The sequence below is a fragment of the Heteronotia binoei genome, chromosome 4, assembly GCF_032191835.1.
Source record: "Heteronotia binoei isolate CCM8104 ecotype False Entrance Well chromosome 4, APGP_CSIRO_Hbin_v1, whole genome shotgun sequence".
Classification (NCBI taxonomy): domain Eukaryota; kingdom Metazoa; phylum Chordata; class Lepidosauria; order Squamata; family Gekkonidae; genus Heteronotia; species Heteronotia binoei.
In genome coordinates, this window is record NC_083226.1 from 41,124,512 (window position 1) to 41,147,349 (window position 22,838).

Sequence of the window (22,838 nt, forward strand, 5' to 3'; positions counted from 1 at the left end):
TTCCATGCCAGGGATTATGGGCATCATGTATTGCTGTGATTATTGAATTATTGTTCACTACAATTAGAAATTGCAAGATAAGTTCACACTGAAGAATCTCTGCTTTAGTATTGTACTGTTAATTATCCTTATTTCTATAAAGCATGGTGTGATAACGTTGTTCTTCATAATTTGTCACAATAACCATATTGGCTCATACTGATACCAGTTGGAGGTTGGCAACCCTTGGCCTCTTAGATCCTATTCAGGCACACACTGACCACTACACCATGCTTGCTGTTAGTTTAAAGGATCTTAGATAAGACATGCATGAGGCCTTAAAGAGCTACTACTGGTATGAAATAATGAGGCTAGTGGTCTGACTTGGTGTATTGGTTCACATGCTACATTATCTGTTGGATGAGACCCAAAAATACCTGGCCAGTGACCAGTGTTCTGTGTTACCTGGGCACATAGCCTGTACAGCATAACACATAAACTTTTGGAGCAGGGGTGGCCAAACTTGCTTAGCATACTTGCTTAACATAAGAGCCTGAGGGAGGCAGGCAGGCAGGCAACTTTAAATGCATTCTCCAAGCTACCAGCTTGGACAAATGCCTTCTCCAAGCTGGCCAATGGCGTGGTGGGGGCTTCAAGAGCCACTCAATATGTGTGAAAGTGCTTCATGTAGCTCCCAAGCCACAGTTTGGCCACCCCTGCTCTAAAGACAAGTGGCTGTAGCTAGGGTTCCCTGAAAGTAGTGTGTTCCTAAACAACTGCATATGCTTTTAGCTATCTCTATTTACCAGAGACAGTTCCAGTTTTCTGGTACTCTCCCGAGTTTGCCTTTTGGGACAGACTTTTGAGGTGCTCTTTGAACAATTCTGCCAGCATGTAATGTCAATAGATGACACAAACCTTCCTCCATAACAGTTTACCAAAGCAGTAGATATTAGACAGTATGAATTAGGAGGTTTTGGTAGTAAGTACAGCTAGATCCATTAGGAGAGTAAACCCTTGATATGATGCAACCTATGCTGCAAATGGCAGGGGTTGGGGAGCTTTCAATGTGATAAACAAGAGGAAGGGACACTCAGGTAGGGGATCTTTTACAAGCACACAAGAATGCCTGATTTTTAAAAAAAAAATCTCAAAAGATTTTTGCACCCAGCTTGGAAAGTGAAAGTGGGCCAAGTTTCAATTTCCAGTTTTCAGAGTCAAGTGATAGGAGGGGCTTTCCAAAGGTTCCCATCAAATATTGAGATCTAACATTCAGTAAGTTACATAAAATAGGTATTCTGCTGAACTTGGCAATCAACATATGGTTTAAAATGGTCTGCTGTACATACGAAGCAGCTACTTGTGCAAGTGCAACATTCATGTACCAGCAGCAAACCGCCTGTTTGAGTTGGGAATCTCTGGTATACTAATATTCCTTGCATTGTAGCACCAGCTCTAGTTCAGATGAGATGCTGGATTAGGGTTGCCAGATCCAGGCTGGAAAACTCCTGGAGATTTAGGGATGGAGCCTAAGGAGAACAGGGACCTCTTGGGTTTTACACTGCAGCCAGTGTCATATTCAGAGGTCAAACATTGCCATTACAAATGTAAACGGGAAGGGGAGCAGGCAAGGTTGCAACTTCCAGGGGCTGGCTGGCAATCTCCTGGGATTGCCACTGATCTCCAGGTGACAGAGATTAGTTCCCCTGGAGAAAATGGCTGCTTTGGAAGGTGGACTCTATGGCATTAAACCCCACTGTAAGTCCCTCTCCTCCTCCCCAAAACCCACTCTCTCCAGACTCCAACTCCCACCCCCAATCTCCAGGAATTTCCCAACCTGAACCTGACAACACTAGGGCCTGGGCAGTCAAGGCCAAGTTGATACTTCTGTCTGCTGTGGTTGAGTATCTAGGGCTATGGCATGAGTGCATGCAATATGGCAATGGGGAGATGTGAAGTACAGGGGAAGTGAGAGGAAGCATAAAGTGATTCTAGCAGTGGAAGTGGGGAGGTATTTCCCCCCTGAGGGTTGTTCAGAATTACTGGTCTGGGAGTTATACCCCAGTTCTCATTGTGAAGCTTCTGCCATTCAGTGTGTGGTGTAGTAGCAGGCAGCATGTTGCACGTGGGCTGTGGACATACACACTATATCAGGTAAAAGTTAAACTAAAACATCCTATGGTGGAATTAATAGAATCTAGAAATTAAGTTTGTATAAAGAATGTCACAGTTTATTCAGTTTTTTTTTTAAAAAAGCATTCTGTTGAGGGAAAATTAAACAGAATCCATTTTGGGTGGGTTTAAGAACATTAACTATGCTTTTTAAAAAATTATATCCCACTTTTCCTTGGTCGGGAACACAAAGTGGCTCTTCGCCTAGCTCCCTCCTTTTCCTACACTTAATTCCCACAACAACAACAACCCAGATAGCTGAGGAAGTCAGTGTAGTTCCAAACGAAAGTGCATACCTTGAAGAAAACTTTGTTGGTCTTAAAGATGTCACTGGACTAAAACTTTGTTCTACTACACAAGAATAGGCTTCCGGCGTCGGTAGCCTGGCTGCCTGCCGCCTGCCTTGAAACTTTCTGTTTCCATTTCTTCACTTTCGTTTCCTCCCTTTCCTCTGCAGCAGGCAGCACTGCCTCCCCGTCAGCTGACTTTTAGGAAATGGGCGGATGGGATCCGGGCTCGCCTATAAAAGGCCGGCATGAGCTCCCGGTCAGTCGGGGTCCCTGGCGAGAGCAGGATAGTCCCCTCTGCCCCGGAGTGGTGGCCGCAGAAGCTCTTTCCCCGCCCAGGCTGTCTTTGCAGCGAGAGTTTCTGCAGAGGAAGGGATCCTGCAAAAGGCGAGAGCCATCAAAATGAGCCAGGAGGAGAAGCAGAGTCTCCTTTCCTTCGCCTCTTACATAGAGAAGACGCTGAATCCGAAATACATCTTGCCCTATATGAAGGGCTGGCTCACTGATGGTGAGTTGTGGACCGGCGTGTTTTTGGCGGGACGATAGAGTTGGCTAGGCAGCGTTGGAAGTGGGCAGCCTGTCGCTCGGTGCCTTCTCGCTTCAGCTCTTGGTAACCATTGGGAGCGGTGAGTCTGGAGATGGATAAAGTCCTGGACCGGGAAGATCTGAGTTCAAATGTTTGCGATTCATTCGATAGACTTGAGCGACTCATGCGGGCGTGTTTGGAGGGCAATTTTTAGCTTGAGTGCCCCCGGAGTGGCAAGCTAATTTAACAGTAGTCTCAAAGAACGTGGTTGGGTGGGTTTAATATGGGCTACATTGCAGTGATTGGGACTGAACAGTGGGATCCACGCTGCAGCTCCAAGTCCTGCCCGTTCTTGTTTTTTGTTATTAACTGTTACGGTTTTGCTGAAATTATATTTATTCCTGTGAGGCAAAGAGGTTAATGGAAGTTTAGATCCCACCCCTTGCATATTTTAACTACTGCAGCCACATTTCTCTAAGGTCCTATAGCAGGGGTGGCCAAACTTGCTTAACCTAAGAGCCACACAGAATAAAATTCAGACGTTTGAGAGTAGCAAGATATGAATGTCAGTTGTTTCAGGACCACAAGAGGGGAAGGAAGGAAAGCAAGTAGATGGAAAGGGACATGTGGAAAGAAAGCAACTTTTTTTCCAAACAATTTTTATTAGTAACATATGGCAACATATTCAATTTCTTATATCATTAATAACTACTTTTTTCTCTATCCCATATATTACTTTCTACCTACCCCTCCCCCCATTACTTGACCCCCGCCGGTCTACTGTAATCAAAACATCATTATAAAAGGTATCCCTAATTAATAAGAACCAAAATTCATAACTTCCTCCCACTTATACTTAATACTTAATCATTATCAAAGATTGTCCAATGTCCTTTTATCTTCCCTTCTTTTTCTACATATCTTCTGAACTTCTTCCACTCCATCTTAAATACTTCTAAATCATAGTCTCTTAAAGTTCTTGTTAACTTATCCATTTCACTCCATGTCATAACTTTTACAATCCAGTCCCATTTCTCTGGTATTTTTTCTTGCTTCCACAACTGTGCATACAATGTCCTAGCAGCTGAGAGCAAGTACCAGATTAAAGTTCTATCTTCTTTTGGAAATTTTTCCATTTGTAATCCCAACAGAAAAGTCTCTGCAACTTTGTTAAATTCATATCCCAAAATCTTAGAAATTTCTTGCTGAATCATCTGCCAAAACATTTTAGCTTTTTCACAAGTCCACCACATATGGTAGAAAGAACCTTCATGCTTTTTGCATTTCCAACACCTATCCAACATATATTATTCATCGTTGACAGTTTTTTAGGAGTCATATACCATCTATACATCATCTTAAAACAATTTTCTTTAATACTCTGACATGTTGAAAGTTTCATAGAGTTCTTCCACAAACATTTCCAAGTTTCCATCTGTATTTCTTTGTTTACATTAATTGCCCATTTAACCATTTGAGATTTCACTACTTCATCTTCTGTAGACCCTTGTAGAAGTAATTTATATACTTTTGAAATTAATTTATCATTGTCTCCAAGCAGAACTTTTTCCATTTCTGTTTGCTCTTTTCTTATTCCTTCAGTTTTAATGTCATTCTCCACCAAGCTCTTTATTTGTTGTATTTGAAACCAATCATATTTATGATTCAACTCTTCAGCAGTTTTCAGTTCAATTTTGCAACTTTGAATTTTTAATAGTTGATTGTATGACAACCACTTTCCTTCACCTATCTCAGCTGTTATTTTTATTACTTCAGCTGGCACTATCCATAACGGTCTTCTCTCATCTCCATATTTCTTGTATTTCATCCATGCATTTAGCAAATTATTTATTATATAATGGTGAGAGAAAAAAACATCCATCTTCTTTTTTCCATAATACAAATACACGTGCCAGCCAAATTTATTTCCGTGACCTTCCAGCACTAAGAGTTTTTTATTTAACAATGTTATCCATTCTTTTATCCACACTAAACAAACTGTTTCCTTATATAATTTTAAATTCGGTAATTGAAACCCACCTCTCTCCTTTGCATCTGTCAAAATTTTCATTTTAATCCTTGGTTTCTTCCCAGCCCATACAAATTCTGAGATTTTTCTTCGCCAATTATCAAATTGTTTACTATCCTTCACAATAGGAATAGTTTGAAACGAATACCAATGTATTTATTTTAATTGCAGCTATTCTACCCAACAATGACAAATTAAGCTTGTTCCATTTTAATATATCTTCATCCATTTTATGCCATAACTTCTCATAATTGTTTTTAAACAGATCAATATTCTTAATTGTTATCTCCACCCCCAAATATTTTACCTTGGAGGTGACTTCACAGCCCGTTAGTCTCTGTAGTTCTTGTTGCTTGTTCTTCTGCATATTTTTACACAAAATTTTTGATTTCTCTCTGTTAATACAAAGTCCCGACAACTCCCCATATTCATGTATTTTAGCTAACAACAAAGGTAACTTGTATGGGGTTTTCGTTTATAAACATATCATCAGCAAAAGCTCTATATTTGTAAGTAAATCCTTTTATTCTTAATCCTTCTATATCTTTTTCTTCTTTGATCTGCATCAATAATATTTCAAGAGTCATAAACAACAATGGTGAAAGCGGACAGCCTTGTCTAGTACCTTTGCTAATTTTCATCTCTTCTGTAAGATCTGCATTTATACATAATCTTGCACTTTGTTCAGAGTATATTGCTTTTATCATTCTTATAAAACTTTTTCCCAACTCCATTTTTTCCATTACTGCAAACATAAAGTCCCGATTTAAATTGTCAAATGCTTTCTCTGCATCTGCAAAGAATAATGCTACATCTTTTTCTGGATGTCTTTCATAATATTCTACAATATTTACAACAGTTCTAATATTGTCTCTTATTTGCCTTTTGGGAAGAAACCCTGCTTGATCTTCCTTTATAAAATTTATCAAATGTTGTTTAAGCCGTTCTGCCAAGATTCTTGTAAATATTTTATAGTCGTTATTTAATAGCGAAATTGGTCTGTAATTTTTTACGTTCATGACATCTCTATCTTCCTTAGGTATCAATGAAATAACAGCTTCCTTCCATGTGTTTGGTATTTTCCCTTTTATTCTTGTCATATTCATCAACTTCTGCAATTTTGGTATTAACTCGTCTTTAAAGGTTTTAAAATATTTAGCTGTATATCCATCTGGCCCAGGTGCTTTCCCATTTTTCATTGCATTAATTGCTGCTTCAATTTTTATTTTTTCAATTGGATCATTCAAAACTTTTCGCATATTTTCAGTTAAGGGCTCTATTTTTCTTTTGTAAATACTCAACCATCTTCTCTTTGTTTTAACACCTTTAAACAATTTGGCATAGTACTTAAAAATTCTCTTTTTATTCCCTCTTGGGAAACCACTTCTCTTCCATCTACCACAATTTTATTAATAATTTTATTTTCTCTTTCTTCAATTGCCAAACCAAATACTTTCCCGGTTTATTTGCTCCCTCAAAAAATTTCTGCTGAAGTCTTTTCAAACTCCATTCCACTTCTTTTTTTAGCAAATGTCTCATTTGAGTTTGTAATATTGTAATTTCCCTTAAAATTTTATTTTTCCCTGGCCTTTTTCTCAACTCCCCTTTCTTTTTTTTTATTTCATTTTGAATGTCCAACAACTGTTTTTCTTTTGCTCTCTTATCTTTATTATTCAAAGTAATCAATATTCCTCTCATTACTGCTTTGTAGGCATCCCAGACCGTCTGAAATTCTATATCCTCTTTATCATTCATTTGAAAAACAGCTTTAGTTTCATTTTCTAGATATGTCACTGTTTCTTTATTCTGTAGCAAATCTTCATTCAATCTCCATCTTCTCAACTTCTTGGACAATTTTGTAATCCACATTATTGGGTTGTGATCAGCACCAATTTTAGGTAAAATCTCTATTTTCTTTGTTATAAGACCTAAATCTTTTGTCACCCACAACATGTCAATTCTAGAAAAAAGTTTTGTGTCCTGATGAAAAAAAGGTATAGTCCCGAACCTCAGGGTTAAATTTCCTCCATATATCTTCCAAATTTTCTTGTTTAACCAATTCAAAAAAAGACTTTGGCAATTTTCCTTCCTTGCTATTATTTTTTTCCCCTCCAGACCTATCCAATAAGTTTTTAACTGTTCCATTAAAGTCACCCATTATCAAAACTTGGTTATAAGTCAGTTCATCAAGCTGTTGCATAATGTCTTTTAAAAAAGCATCTTTTGCACCATTAGGCGCATACAGTCCCAATAACGTTTTCTTTCCATTTAATATTGTTTCTACTGCTATAAATCTTCCATCTTTATCTTTAAACACTAATTTTGGCTCCAATTCTTGTTTGATATAAAAAACCACTCCCCTTTTCTTCTGTTCAGCCAATGAAAAAAATTCCACTCCCAATTGTTTATTCCATAAAAATTTGTAATCCTTTTGTTTAATGTGCACTTCTTGCAGACAAATATTTGTTTGCACTTCTTGCAAACAAATTATATTTTGTTTCTTAATCCAATGAAATGTTGCCCTTCTTTTTTGTGGTGAATTTAGTCCATTTACATTCCAAGACAATAATTTGTAATCCATCATGGTGCAAATTCTTTATTTTCTTCAAAAAATCTATGCATTTTCTGCACATTTGTAATTGTGATTCTTTTCCCTTGAAGTTCAAAACTTAAACCTTCAGGTATTATCCATCTAAACCATTCCATTGTCTCTCAATTTTTCTGTCAATTTTTTATATGTTCTTCTGTCATTTATCACTTGCCTTGGCAACTCCTTCATGATTCTCACTCTACTGCCTCCCAGTATCAATGTCTTTTCAAAGTTTTTGTTCATGATCCTTCCCACCATTTCCTTTGTCATATATCTTATAACAACATCCCTGGGTAAATTATTTTCTTGGCATATTTTATTTATTTATATTTAGACTTATATCCCGCCCTTCCCACCGAAGTGGCTCAGGGCGGCTTACAACTTTATAATTCACATAGATTCAGCTTAAAAACATTTACATAATAAAGTTAAAACCATAATTAATAAGACATAAAAATAAGAATAAAAACCAGCGGTCTGTAGATGCATTTCTAGTTCCATTCAGAAGATGTTCTCAATGTCATTTTTAATTCCATCCAGAAGATATTCTCAATGTCAGTTAGTTGTTATAGGCCTGCCGGAAGAGGGCTGTCTTACAGGCCCTGCGAAACTGCCCTAGGTCCCGCAGGGCCCGTACCTCTTCCGGCAGCTGGTTCCACCAGTAAGGCGCCGTTACCGAGAAGGCCCGATCCCTGGTGGATTTCAGGCGGGCCTCCTTTGGCCCGGGGATTACTAACAGGTTTTGTGAACCCGATCGTAGTACTCTCTGGGGAACGTGTGGGGAGAGACGGTCCCTAAGGTAGGCAGGTCCTAGGCCATATAGGGCTTTAAAGGTAATGACCAACACCTTGTACCAGACTCGGAATGTTATTGGCAGCCAGTGCAGATCCCGAAGCCCCGACCGAATGTGCTCCCATCTTGGGAGCCCTAATAGCAGCCGGGCAGCGGCATTCTGCACTAACTGCAATTTCCGGGTCCGGCACAAGGGTAGCCCCATGTAGAGGGCATTACAGTAGTCCAACCTCGAGGTGACCGTAGCATGAATCACTGTTGCTAGGTCGTCGCGTTCCAGGAAGGGGGCCAACTGCTTCGCCTGCCTAAGATGAAAGAATGCGGACTTGGCAGTGGCTGCTCTCTGAGCCTCCATTGTCAGTGAAGGCTCCAATAGTACCCCCAGACTTTTGACCCTGCTCGCCGCTATCAACGGCGCGCCGTCAAAAACTGGCAGGGGGATTTCCCTTCCCGGGCCACAACGACCCAAGCAAAGGACCTCTGTCTTCACCGGGTTCAGCTTCAGCCCGCTCAGCCTAAGCCACCTAGCCACTGCCTGTAACGCCCGGTCCAGATTTTCTGGGGCGCAGGCAGGCCGGCCGTCCTTGAGCAGATAGAGCTGGGTGTCATCAGCATACTGATGACAACCCAGCCCATACCTTTGGGCAAGGGGGCGCATATAGATGTTGAATAACATCGGAGAAAGTACCGCCCCTTGAGGCACTCCGCAATCGAGTGTGTGTCTCTGGGACAGCTCTTCCCCAATCGCCACCCTTTGTCCCCGACCATTAAGGAAAGAGGAAAGCTATTGCAAGGCCAGCCCCTGAATCCCCGCGTCGGCAAGGCGGCACGCCAGAAGCCGATGGTCGACCGTATCGAACGCTGCCGATAGGTCTAACAGCATCAGCACCGCCGAGCCTCCTTGATCCAGATGCCGCTGAAGGTCATCCACCAGGGCGACCAGCACCGTCTCCGTCCCATGGCTCGGGCGGAAGCCAGACTGGCAGGAGTCAAGGACAGAAGCGTCCTCCAGGAAACTCTGTAGCTGCAACGCCACTGCCCTCTCAATAAGTTTACCCCAAAAGGGCAAATTCGAGACCGGCCGATAGTGTGCCAATTCGGCCGGATCTAACATTGTTTTTTCAAGAGGGGATGGACCACCGCCTCTTTAAGCGCTGATGGAAAATGCCCCTCCAATAGGGATCTATTTATGATATCCCGTATAGGATACCTTAGCTCCCTCTGGCAGGTCTTAATAAGCCAGGAGGGGCACGGGTCCAATTTACAAGTTGTTGGGCGTGCAGATAGGAGGAACCTGTCAACTTCTTCCAGGCTGAGCGCACCAAAGCCGTCCAGAACACGATCCGAAGACAGGCACGGAGCCTCAGGTTCGCTAACTGTGTCTAATATGGCAGGGAAGTCGGAACGGAGCGATGCGATTTTATCCGCAAAGAAGTTCGCAAAAGCCTCACAGCCAATTTCCAATTCATTAGAATTTGGTCTGCCCTGTGGCAGTGTTGTAAGAGTCCGAATTGTATTGAACAGTTGTGCTGGGCGCGAAGTTGCGGACGCAATCTCCACCGCAAAGTATTTTTTCTTTGCGGCCTTGACTGCCATCTCATAGGACTTCATAAACTCTCTATAAGATGTTCGAATCGCTTCGTCTCGAGTACACCGCCATTGCCTCTCTAGTCGTCTGAGTCCCCGTTTCAGATGCCGCAACTCCTGGTTATACCAAGGTGTCGGCCTTGAACGAGGGCGCAGAGGACGTCTAGGTGCGATCTCATCGTTGGCCCCGGCGAGCCTATCATTCCAAGACTCCACCAGGTCATCAAGGGAATCGCCAGGGGGCCAGGGATCCCGCAGAGCTGTCAGGAACCGTTCTGGGTCCATCAGGCTCCGCGGGCGAGCTAAAATAAGCTCGCCGCCCAAACGGGCTTGGGGTGGGATGTCCACACGAGCCTTGAGGGCATAGTGATCCGACCATGGCACTGCTATAGAAGCAAGATCGTTCACTAGAACTCCCGTCGCGAAGATCAAGTCTAACATGTGGCCCGCCTGGTGAGTGGGTGTCATAACTACTTGGGAGAGTCGTAGTGTCGCCATGGAAGGCACTAGGTCCATCGCCTGATTGGCGGTCACGTCATCGGCATGAACATTGAAGTCACCCAGGATCAACAGCCTCTGGTGCTCCAATGCCCATCCTGCTGCGGCCTCCATCAGGGATAGTAAGGCGCTGGCCAGTGCGTTAGGCGGTCGGTACACCAGCCAGATCACCAACTCCTCCCCAACATCCCACGCCAGACGGGCACATTCAATGCCCTTGATCTCCGGGGCCGGGAGGGCCCGGAAGGAGTAAGCCTCTCGAATGAACAGAGCCACCCCTCCCCCCCGCCCGCTAGTCCGCAACTGGTGAAAGACCGAGTATCCCGGGGGCGCCATCTGGGAGAGGGCTACAGTCTCCCCATCGCGCACCCAGGTCTCGGTCACGCATGCCAGGTCCATGTCCTGCTCAAGCAGGAATTCCCGAAGGATAGAGGTCTTATTGTTGATGGACCTGGCATTACATAACACCAGTGACGGAGGCGAGTAATTTCGCCTTGCCCCACTACCTGTCACCATCGGGATGGGACGCAGGCTGGAAGGTGGTTGAGTCCTATCTTGTCTCAATCCCCTTCCCTTACATTTCCGCCTGTTCCCACCGTCATACCTTCCCCTCCCCAGGAGTACCGGAATCCCCAGATCAGTCATCTCTTACTGGTATCCACCAGCCCTTCTACTGACAGATATTTAAGTTTATCTCTTCTCAACCCTCCCACCTCCAATTGGCCTATCAATAAGTTAACCCACTAATATTCTAATAGTTATTTAATATACAATCCTCCCAACCCATCCAATTCACTAGCTAACAATAATAAATTATAAATCCAATTGGCTCCTTAATTAAAACCTTCAATCGTTGTCCCTCTTTTTCATTAATTTGCCATAAATAGATCCATTAAATTAGCTAGTCAGTAAAATCAATTTAAATAACCAATAAATTAATCCAATCTTGATAATTTGGGAGATAGAGTCCAGTGGGTAGGAGAGTACAAATTATACTAACTAAAGTGCCAGAGACAGTAAAGTGCAAATGATCTTAATAGTCTTAATTAGTCTTAATTAAATAAAGTGAGTTCACTCTGTACATATAGTCATACATATTTTTAGACTGTTCAGGATCTTCCTCTAAAAATTCTGCAATTATTTTTATTATATATTTTAAATCCCCATCCTACTTTTCAGGTACTCCTCTCAGACGTATCTGAGTTTCCATCAATTTGCAATCATGGATTGTCACTTTTTCTTGCATTTTCAACAAGGTGGAATCATATGCTTTCATTCTCCCTTCTACCTCCTGCACTTTCTTAGATGTTTCCTCTGTTTCCTTTCTGAGATCTTCCATGTCTTTTTTAATCTCTGCAATAATTTCTTTTTTCGATTCATTTATCATTTTTCTCACACTTTTCATCATTCTGGCCTCTATTGCCTCTAATTGGTCCTGCATTTTTTCCAATGAAGTAGCCCTTTACGGGGCTGCTTGTGTTCATACATTTAAAAAAACAGTGAAAATTTGGACCTCAACAATTTCAAATTTGACTATCAGATTCAAAGGAATAGGACTTGCCTTTTATAATAAGCCCAATTTCGCCATCCTCGGAGCCCCCAAAGTCAAGATATTTATTTTTAAAGTTTTTAAATTTTTCAAAATGGCGGTCGCAACTTTTTACTGCTCCTTACAATTTTTCCCCCCTTTAAAAACATCTGAGGTCCACACAAATAATAAGTCCAATAATATTTATCTTCTTACCCTCTTCTCAGTTAACTCCAACAATTTTTAATGTCCAGAATTCTTTAAAAACATTATTTTAATTTTGACCTCCCAGCAATGGCCGCTGATGTTTTAATGGTAGTATATTCCTAGAGTAGGTTTTCCTTCCGTTATTTCCTGCTTTAGTTGCCACGAAGTCTCATTCACACTAGCAAGGAGATCTCACGATACTTGACATACTTCCTGTATTGCTTAAATGTGCTGCAGGTGTGACGATGGTGCTCTTTCTTTCCAAAACCGCAAGTAGACTAAACAATAAATTCCTTTGCACTTTTTAGCACTGTCCTTTATATTTATAAAGTCCAAATTTCACATCTTCCTCCCCTCTTCTTCCAGACTTTCAAGATTTTCCTTTCCCACCTTTAAATTTATTCCATGAAGCTGTAAATTGTCCTGGAATGAAAAACAGTAAACTGTACCTTCTCTTTCAGTTATCCAAATTCCCACTGGTCTTGTGTAGCTTTAAATGTTTATAAATGTCCAAGAAGGTTAGGATCTGTCGACCTTATGTCAAATAAATGACTCTGAAAACTTCTGCAGATGATGAATATGCAACTCTTCCCGGAGACCCCTCAAAGGAGCCCCCCCCCCCCGGGACTCCCTTTTAGCCAAGGTAAATCTCCTCAAAGTTTTCTGTGCATATCTTGGACTAATCTCGAACTGAGAAAAGTAGGCAGTAGGCATTAATTTGCCTTCCACTACACCGAACAGAAGTTCCAGCCTGCTCCTGTTATGAGAAGCAGCTCAGCTCGACATTTTCCTCCCCCGGAAGTCCTCAAACTCTGGAAAGAAAGCAACTTTAACTTTAAATACCTTCTCTAAGCTGGCTGATGGAACATTGGGGGCTTTGAGAGCCACACAGTATGTATGAAAGAGTCACATGTGGCTCCTGAGCCACAGTTTGGCCACCTTGTCCTATAGTATCAGTTTATCTCCTTTACTCCTCTAGCCTGTTTAGCATCAGGTGTTAGTGTCATATGTTGAGTGAGCCTTTGCTTTTTGGAGTGGGCCTTGATTTGAACTAGCTTCTTTTTGAAAATTCCCCACCCTTTCTGTTGGGCATCTAAATCTGCATGATGGATATATTTTTCAATGCTTCTGATGATGTGAGCTCTGCCTCAAGAAAGCTTATGTTTAAGGTACCACTGGTAGGACTTTAGTGGGTATCAGTCGTGTTGTTGGTCTTGATGAGTCATCCTTCTTTAGCCATGCTTATTTAGCACCTCTCTGTGATATGTCTATGGAGGATAGGTACCTCAGCGGGGTACAATGCAATAGAATTCACTGTCCAAAGCATTCGTTTTCTCCAGGGGAACTGATCTCTTTAAGTCTGGAGAAGACCTGTAGTTCCAGAGAATGCCCAGGTATTACCTGGAGGCTGGCATTCCTAATTTTACTATATATTCTGAGTGATGAACACTTCCTAAATAGCATTTCACTCATTCCAAGAAAGAAAATATTTCATAGAATTTTTTCCCCAGTGCTCTCAAAAATTTTCAGTTTCTTCGTTGGAAACATAGGATACCCTTGATAACTGTGTAATGTTTTTTCTGTTTTTCTCATGGACCTTCAGTCTCAAGGACACAATGAAGCCATGTAGGACATGTGTGAATGAAATGCAGCTGAGCAATTTCCTCTTAACCCCACCTTCTGGTACCATCAGTTGGACAGCAGTAGACCTTATGCTAATCTTGACCAGATGGTCCAGAACTTTCGCATGGCTGATGCTGTCAAAAGCCAAAGAATCAAAAGGGGCACCCTCTTCTTCGCCCTTGGGGTGACTAAGGCAGTTTAAGTTCCAAAAACAGACCTGACAACATCAGATTGGAACGATCAATCTAGTCTATCCAAGAAAGCAGAAAAGCTCCGTAGCACAGATTGTTAAAGCTGCAGTACTGCAGTCCTAAGCTCCGCACATGACCTGAGTTCGATCCCAGCGAAAGCTGGTTCAGGTAGCCGGCTCAAGGTTGACTCAGCCTTCCATCCTTCCAAGGTCGGTAAAATGAGTACCCAGCTTGCTGGAGGGAAAGCGTAGATGACTGGGGAAGGCAATAGCAAACCACCCAGTAAAGCCGTGAAAACGTTGTGAAAGCAACATCACCCCAGAGTCAGAAATGACTGGTGCTTGCACAGGGGGCCTTTCCTTTCCTGCCTTGCCTCCAAAGTAAATGTTTGCTTTTGGAGGATAGTTCATAGGCTTCTTTGGGTTCAAAGAACAGTTCTTCCAATGGGAGTTTCTCAAGATTTGACACTAGTCTCTCCTTTAGCAAAGTATTTGCTGACTCCTGAACCCATCTGAGCAATTCACAGCTGAGTTATTGCAACTCCATAGAGTCTCAAGGCAAGAAACGTAATGGTATGCCATTGTCTTCCTCTGCATAGCAACCCAATTTGTACTTGAAAATCCAGATCTTTTTTCCACCTCTTCCCTTTCCTCTAGAAAAGTGGCAAACCTTAATTGTCTTGTTGTTCAAAAGCATTCAGAACATGTTGTAGTTCCCAATCTTTGTGTGTGGAAAGAGCGAGTCTGCTTCAATGATAGAACTTTTATATGGTTTCATTCCAGAGGATGTGGAGAAAATTCAGACAGAAGGACAGAAAAGTCCAACTGCTGCTGCCCGTGTTTTTCTTCAAATCATTGTGAACCTCACAGAGGATGGATGGTTCCGTGGATTTCTGGATGCTTTGTCTGAAGCAGGTTGGGTTTATGCTGCAATACTTAATCATGGGAGATGCACATTTTAAAGTATTAGCTTACATGGACATGGAATAGGGTTCCCAATCCCCAGGTGGGGACTAGGAGAAAACCGTGTTGAAAGTGTTAAATCTGCCAACACATATAACTGTTCCTCACAAGTAATATCAGTTTGCTATAATGCTTATTTTTGTTTACTCCTAAAAACTGATCACTTTGCACTTATATCATGAACATACATACACAGAAGTATATATGTCTGAAGATACATTCAAATTACAATAAATTCCATGTATAGTCCACTGGTACAAAATAACAATTTGTACATGAAAACTTATATAAAGGTGCCAGAGTTTCTCATCCAGAAACCGAATTGTTTGTGACCCGTTTCTGGCGATATACGTATTTTGATTACGATTCTTCATCTGACAAAAGAGATTAATTTATCTAGAACCACAGCTCAATTCAAAGTAAGTCTAAGTCAATTTCACAAGGCAACAGTTATCACTGGTGGCTGATAGCCGCAGGCTGATAGTAATTAGTCAGTTCTTGAACTGATAGTGTCTGCTTTGTAGGGCCGGATCTGAGGGGGGGGCAGAGGGGGATGCTTGCCCTGGGCACCGACAGAGGAGGGGTGCCAAATTGGGTATGGAGTCCATTGTATTCTATGAGACCATAAGATAGAATGGCCTGTAAGGGGGTGCCATTTTTTAATTCCCCCCCCTCAAAAAAATGTAGACTCGGTCCTGCTGCTTTGAGTAATTGACCAGTAACGCTGGTCAGTAGCGTATAGAGCACTGGTTCCAGACTAATTACTATTAGCCTGTGGCTATCAGCCACCAGTGAGAACTGTTGCCCTGTGAAATTGACCTAGACTTACTTTGAATTGAGCTATGGTTCCAGAGAAATTAATCTCTTTTGTCAGATGAAGAATCGTATTCGAAACACGTATGTTACTGGAAACGCGTCACAAACAATTCAGTTTCTGGATGAAAAACTCTGGCACCTTTATATAAATTTTCATGTATAAATTATTGTTTTTGTATCAGTGGACTGTACATGGAATTTATTATAATTTGAATATATCTTCAGACATGTAGTGTATACTTCTGTGTATGTATGTTCATGATATAAGTGCAAAGTGATCAGTTTTTAGGAGTAAACAAAAATGCATTATAGCAAATTAGTATTACTTGTGAGTAACAGTTATATGTGTTGGCAGATTTAACACTTTCAACATGGTTTTCTCCTAGTCTCCACCCTTCCGTGTCCCCCCCCCTTTTTTGTCAATCCCCAGGTGGGGGCAGGAGATCCTCTGGTTTGGAGAATCTCCCACTGCTTCAGGGTCATTAGAAAGTGGGGGGGGGGAGAAAGGTCTGCTGGGCACTCTATTATCATAAGGCATATGATAATAAGGCATATGATCCATACTGAATCCCATAGGGTATAATGGAGACTTGATCTGTGGGTATCTGGGGCTCTGGAGGGGGCTGTTTTTTGAGGTAGAGGCACCAAATTTGCAGTTTAGCATCCTGTGCCTCTCCTCAAAACACCCTCCATGTTTCAAAAAGGTTGGACTGAGGGCCCAATTCTATGAGCCTCCAAAGAAGGTGCCCCTATCCTTCATTATTTCCAGTGGAGGGAAGGCATTTAATAGGTGTGTGGTCCCTTTAAATGTGATGGCCAGAACTTCCTTTGGAGTTCAATTATGCTTATTACCCCCAATGTCTCCACGCTCCACCCCCAATGTTGCCAGGCTCCACCTCCAGAGTCCCCAGATATTTCTTGAATTGGACCTGGCAACCCTAGCATGGAGGAGAAATGAAAATCGCTTGGGAACACAGTAAGATGGCAGTATCCAGTCACTTTAGACCAAGGTGTCAAAGTTCCAGCCCATGGGCCAGAAATGGCCTGTCCAGAGCTTTAATCGGGTCCATGGCTCTTTTCTCCCCTTCCGCTTCCTGTCTTCACCCTTTGAAGCTATGAGGCTGCTGAAGTTCCCAGCTCCTTCTGCCTTGTTTTTGCTGGCTGCAGCAGGAAGCTCTTTTGGGCTCACAAAACTGCAAAGAAAATGCAGAATGGATTTTCCATCAAGGCCCAGAGACTTTATTGGAAAAACCGATTCCATGTTTTCCTTGCAACCTTGTCTTTTGTGCAATGTGTTTCAATGGAGTAGAGCTCAGTTTCACTTTCCAGCATTTCTATGGCCAGCTGAAACAGTTTCTTTCTGGAGTTGTGTCCTTGCAAATAAAGGGTTGATGCTCTGAGTCAGCTTTTCTCTGCTGAATGGACCTGAGAACTGGTGCTTAGTGAGTACTCTAACCTGGGAACACACAGCCAAAGGGGGATATTACACTGGAGAGCCATTGCCAATCTGAGTAGACTGGGAGGGGGAGAAAGTGTTGGCGTTTAGTGTGTGGTCTCTTGAGACGCGAAGGAATAAAGTCTGCACACAGCTGCTGTTAGGCAAACTATACACTATTTATTTACAGATATTTACACAGAATAACAAAGTGCTCTGCATATACAACCACCATCCATCCACCATACGTAGCACTGGGCTACATTGCATTTATACAGTTCAGCACAGTTCATTATCCAATCAGCTTAGTGCTGAGTCATTATACTCTTCCCCCTTACATCATTCTAGCTGATGCAATCTGGAGGACTGTCAGCTGTCAGCTGTCACTTAGATCATCTATTGTCCTGTAGATCATTGCAGCTGTAGCTGTGGTCTGATGACTGTATACTCTGTCACCCCTCCTCATGTCTCAGACCACTAGCTTCAACATTTCTCTCAGCTTTAAGAATCTGTCCACTGCTGCATTCTTTGTAAATACATCTGCCATGTTACCACAAGATTTACAATGTTTAAGAATGACCATTCCGTTATTTACAGCTTCTCTAACATTTTGGTAATGGATATTTATGTGCTTATTCCTGCTTTTTATTCCTCTGTCAACTGCTAGATGCTGAGCAGCCGTACTATCACAATACACCTCCACCGGTGTTGGATCTTGTATTCCCAGATCCCTCATTAGCTGTCTTAACCATTCAATTTGGATGCTCACTTATTGCAGAGTATTCTGCTTCACAGCTGCTCATTGAAATATGCGGTCGTAACATCAAAATGATGTACTGCCATGCCACTCACCCCTGCTTTACACAGCATTGCTTTCAGTGTTTCAGTTTTTACAGTAGGTGCAAAGCTTTCGTCAAAATCTCTGCCCTCTAGCTGTGTAAACCCTCTAGCTACCAGCCTTGCCTTTTTCTGTAAAGACCCATCAGTCAGGCATTTCAGTTTATACAGCCACTTACAGCTGATGACTGTTTTACCCGCTGGTAGAACCGTAGGTGTGAATACATTGTTTTCTTTCAGTGAGTCAAATTCTTTCTGCATTGCACTCAGCCAACCATCCCGTTCCTCACGGTCTAAAGCTAGCACTTCATAGTTTTGTGGCTCTTTAGAATTCACATAGTTTATAGCCGTACTAAACCCGTACATGCACACAGTTTAGAGGGAACATTGAGGGGGGGAGGGTCGGACCTGAGTGAAGTCTCGATCTTGGGAATGTCTGGAGCTCTGCCCCCTTGGCCAGCCAGTAGAGAAAGAGCTGGGCTGGCTGAGGGCCATTGTGGGACCATAACCCTAAGTCAAACTTATTACAATTTATGTCTATTGTGAGGAAGTAGAATAGATTCAGCTTGTGGACTGGCTTTAGGAGAATAGAATATTCCCAAACATCCAGAAATTGACTCTCCATGACATATGCACATTGCTAAAAGCAGCATTTTCTCCTCCGTCCCCATTTTGTCCTTGAGCAAAAAACCCTGAAATTTGAGAAAATCTGTTGGCCCTTTGGACAGTGGGTGCTGGTGAATTATGAAACAAACCAAGTGTCTTGTATGCGTTGTAGCAGGGGCCAGCGGGGGTGTTTGTGTAGTGAATTCAAATATATGGTGTGCTTTATTTGCTGATGAATTAGCGTACATTTCTACGGATTTGCTTTAAAAGGTTACCATGGCCTTTATGAGGCAATTTGCTCCTGGGATTTCAGCATGATTGAAAAGCTGGAGCAGTATAGACAGTTGCTGAGAAGGATTGAGCCCTCTTTGCGACAGATTGAGATAGAACAACTGTTTCCATTCTTACCTGACTGTATCCTGGACCAGGAGTGGGAAGAGATCAAACAGGTATTATTGTTTCAAATATGAAGATGCCAAATGTTCAGTATATAAGGCCTGTAACAAGTGTGGAACCTCTTATTCGTACTCAAGCAGCTCAGGTTATGCATCAGGTTATTCTAATTTCCCCTGACAATAAATTGCTCTATAACAGGTGTGGAACCTCTTATTCATACTTCTTCAAGTAGCTCAGGTAATGCATCAGGTTATTTCATTTTCCCCTGACAATAAATTGCTCTGAGATAAGTTAAGCTTGAGAGAGCATAAATTGCTACCTAGTGACATGTAAACTTCGTGACTGAACAGGGACTAACATAAGAATTTAAGAGGAGTCCTGCTGGATCAGACCAATGGTCCATCTAGAAGAAGAAGAAGAAGAATTGCAGATTTTTACCCCGCCCTTCTCTCTGAATCAGAGACTCAGAGCGGCTTACAATCTCCTGTATCTTCTCCCCCCACAACAGTCACCCTGTGAGGTGGGTGGGGCTGAGAGGGCTCTCACAGCAGCTGCCCTTTCAAAGACAACCTCTGCCAGAGCTATGGCTGACCCAAGGCCATTCGAGCAGGTGCAAGTGGAGGAGTGGGGGATCAAACCCGGTTCTCCCAGATAAGAGTCCACACACTTAACCACTACACCAAACTGGCTCTAGTTCAGCATCCTGGCTCACACAGAAGCCAACAAGTTACTCCAGAGAGCCAACAACAGGCCATATAGGCCGAGGCCTTCCTCCTAATGTTGCCTCTTGGCTCTGGGATTCAAAGACTTAGTCTAGCCTGTGAACATCAAGGTTCCCTTCTGTCATTATGGCTAATAGCCACTGATAGACCTATCCTCCATGAACCGATCTAATCGTCTTTTAAAGCTGTTTATACCTGTGGCCACTACTACATCCTCTGGCAGTGAATTTCACATTTTAATCACTATGTGTGTAAAGAAGTGTTTCCTTTTGTCTGTTTTTAATCTGCTGTCCATCAGCTTCGCTGAATGCCCTTGAGTGCTAGTATTTTAGGAGAAGAAGAAAAATTTCTCTTGTCAAGTCTTTCCATCTCACGCATAATTTTTTAAACCTCTATCATGCCCCCCCTCCCCCGTCTCTTCTAAACTGAAAATGGGGGACGACTCTTCAGCCTTTGCTTACAGGGAAGGTGCTCCAACCCACTATGAACTCAAGTTTTTCCAGTTAAGTCCAGCTCTTTAATCCAGGTCAAAGTATATATCTCTGTTCCGCTTAAGGCCAGACCAGCCTGTCCTCAGCTCTACCTCCCCTTTATGGAAGCAGTAATGTAGCCAGGTGTCACCCAGTAATTCCCCTGTGGCTTTCAGTAAGCTGCCATACACAGCTTGTTGCCAGATGGAAGTTCCTTAGAAGACCTAGGGCTTCCAGTTCATAGTCAGGTGGAGCCTGCAAGAGCCTGGTGCCATGGCTTAGCTTTAAATTGGTTGGTGCTATAAAGGGCCTGTTCCCCTTGGCATTGCTGTGGCTTCTCTACCCCTGGAATGTGGTTGGAGTTAGTCTGCCTTGTACTCATCACCATCATTGTTGAGAGTTGCGCTGCCCAAAGCAAGTCTGCAATCCAGCTGGGGGAGCAGGATGGAAACAACATTGCACAAGAAGAAGTGTTATGATCCTAGGCCTAAGTGAGGCTTACAGGCTCCAGAGAAGTCTGTGCTAAAGTAGCTACAGGGCCTAAACTTCCCAGCCTCCTTCTGTCCCTCTGATTGGTTGGGCAGCAGTTTTGGAGGGAAGACTTCCACAGAGGGGTGGGACCTGGAAGGAAACAATAAAAGGCCAGCTGGAGAGGAAGGTTTTTTTTTTTTTTTTGAAAGGCTGCAGCTGGGGAGAAATCTCTCATCCAAGGAGGTTGAGTGAGTCAGTTGGAAATCGAGGAAGGGAACGTTTACTTAGTTGGGTCAGGGCATTTATACCTTTGTACCAACTTTTACTGTTTTCATATTCGCTGTTGCACTAAAAGTTTTTACAAACTACTTATTGTTTTTGAGCACTTACAATAAACCTGTTGTTATATTGCCTGGGTCCTCACATATCTTTGGTCACAGATAGGAGTTTGCTAATAAGGAAGACAGGGGTGGGTGGGTGCTCTGGGCCCTCCCAGACAGACCCTTACCAGAGTGGTGACAGCCAATAGAGGCCCTTCCTGGTCCCCTACTGTGTGACAAGAAGTACAGCAATAACTAGGACTGACAACAGCTAGGTGGTGGCTGTATAACTCCTAGAATTAAAATTGATCTCCAAGCTACAGAGATGAGTTCCTCCAGAGCAAATGGCTGCTTTGGAAGATGGACTCTATGGCATTATACTCTGCTGAGGTGCCTTCACTCCTCAAAGGCAATGCTCCTCAAACTCTACCTATAACATTTCCTAGGATTTCCCAATGCAGAGCTGGCAGCCTTAGCAATAATAGTGGGTGGGTACCTTAACTCACACTGAGGCACTATTTAGTCCATCTCCACTAAGGAGAGAGACAGAGGCAAGCAGCTACCAACAGGCTTGTCTGGGAAGGCCACACTCTTCTGGAATAAACAACATCCTCTGTGATTCTTGGATAACTCCAATGGAAACCTAGTAAGAAATGAATGTCAACAAAAGCTGAGAAAAGGGAAGCAACACCTGATGAAAGAAGTCATTCTGGGCTTTGGGAGAGGAACAAGGACTTGGAGAGCCAAGGGCAGGGCAGTACCCTTTAAGCCCTGTCCTTTCCTATGCTGTGAAAGCCACACTACTGAATGAATGGGAGAGTGCATTTTCTTGAGAGTGTGAGTTGTGAGCCAGGAAGTCCTAAGGTTGAGTGTTGTCCAACTAGATGGCCTTGGATAGAGATGTAAAATTTCTGGAAATTTTGAAGCTCGGAAAACCCCTGTTTTTTTTTTTCAAAAAAATTGAAAAAAAAATGCTACATTAGCACTTTTTTCTTTTCCAGATTGAAAGTCATTCTGTTACTTTAGGAACATAAAATATAACTATGGACAATTTTACTTGGCATAAAATTATCACAACTATTAAAAATATAGTGTATCCAAACAATTATTACGAACAGAATTTCCTTTTAAAATAATATTTATTTGCCGTTGTAACAAATGGAGCAACAATCTCCTGAGCTGTTTACTAGTTTATGTGGAACAGACAAAAAAACCTCCACAAAACAGTTTTTAAAAATCTAGAAGTAACCATTATTCATATTCCCTCTCCACAGTATTAAATAAAAATAAAAGCCTCATTCTCATAAAAAGAATTGAAGAGGAGGGAAATGTATAGAAGGGAGTGTAGGACTAAGTTTCAGTGAATGGGCATGACCTAGGACTTGCTTGTCCTCAGTGCACAGAAATTAGAATAATCTGATACCATACATATTTTTTAGAAATGATTTGGAAAATATTTGAACACTTTGTCTTAAAATGTTTTATTCATCATGTTAAAATAAAATGTTCCATAATCATTTTTTTCTTCTTTTTAATTTTTTCCAATTTTTTGGGAAAAAACAAAGACTTCAGGGAAAAAATTGGAAAAAAACCAATCCCCCCCCACCCCAAATTTTTCTGGTTTTTTTCTGGGCCTTCACATCTCTAGCCTTGGAGAAGCTACTGAGTGAGGGGTCAACAATAGCTTCTCTGTCTAGTGACCTTGAAAATTAGAATAAGTTGAGAAATGAGTCCTGAACGTTACATTAATTTGAGAAGTGGATCTTGGTTACATAATTTTGAGAGCTACTTTTG

The 22,838-nt window shown here is 42.2% G+C and overlaps 1 protein-coding gene across 1 annotated transcript in view; it reads left to right on the top strand.

Moving 5' to 3' along the window:
• The first annotated feature begins 2,700 nt into the window (after positions 1–2,700).
• RIGI (RNA sensor RIG-I) overlaps positions 2,701–22,838 on the top strand; it is a 43,598-nt gene continuing 23,460 nt past the window's right edge. Inside the window, exons 1-3 of the mRNA XM_060237175.1 lie at positions 2,701–2,946; positions 14,792–14,923; positions 18,936–19,114. Coding sequence (XP_060093158.1) covers positions 2,841–2,946; positions 14,792–14,923; positions 18,936–19,114 — 417 coding nt within the window. The 5' untranslated portion in view covers positions 2,701–2,840. The remainder of the gene's footprint in view (positions 2,947–14,791; positions 14,924–18,935; positions 19,115–22,838) is intronic.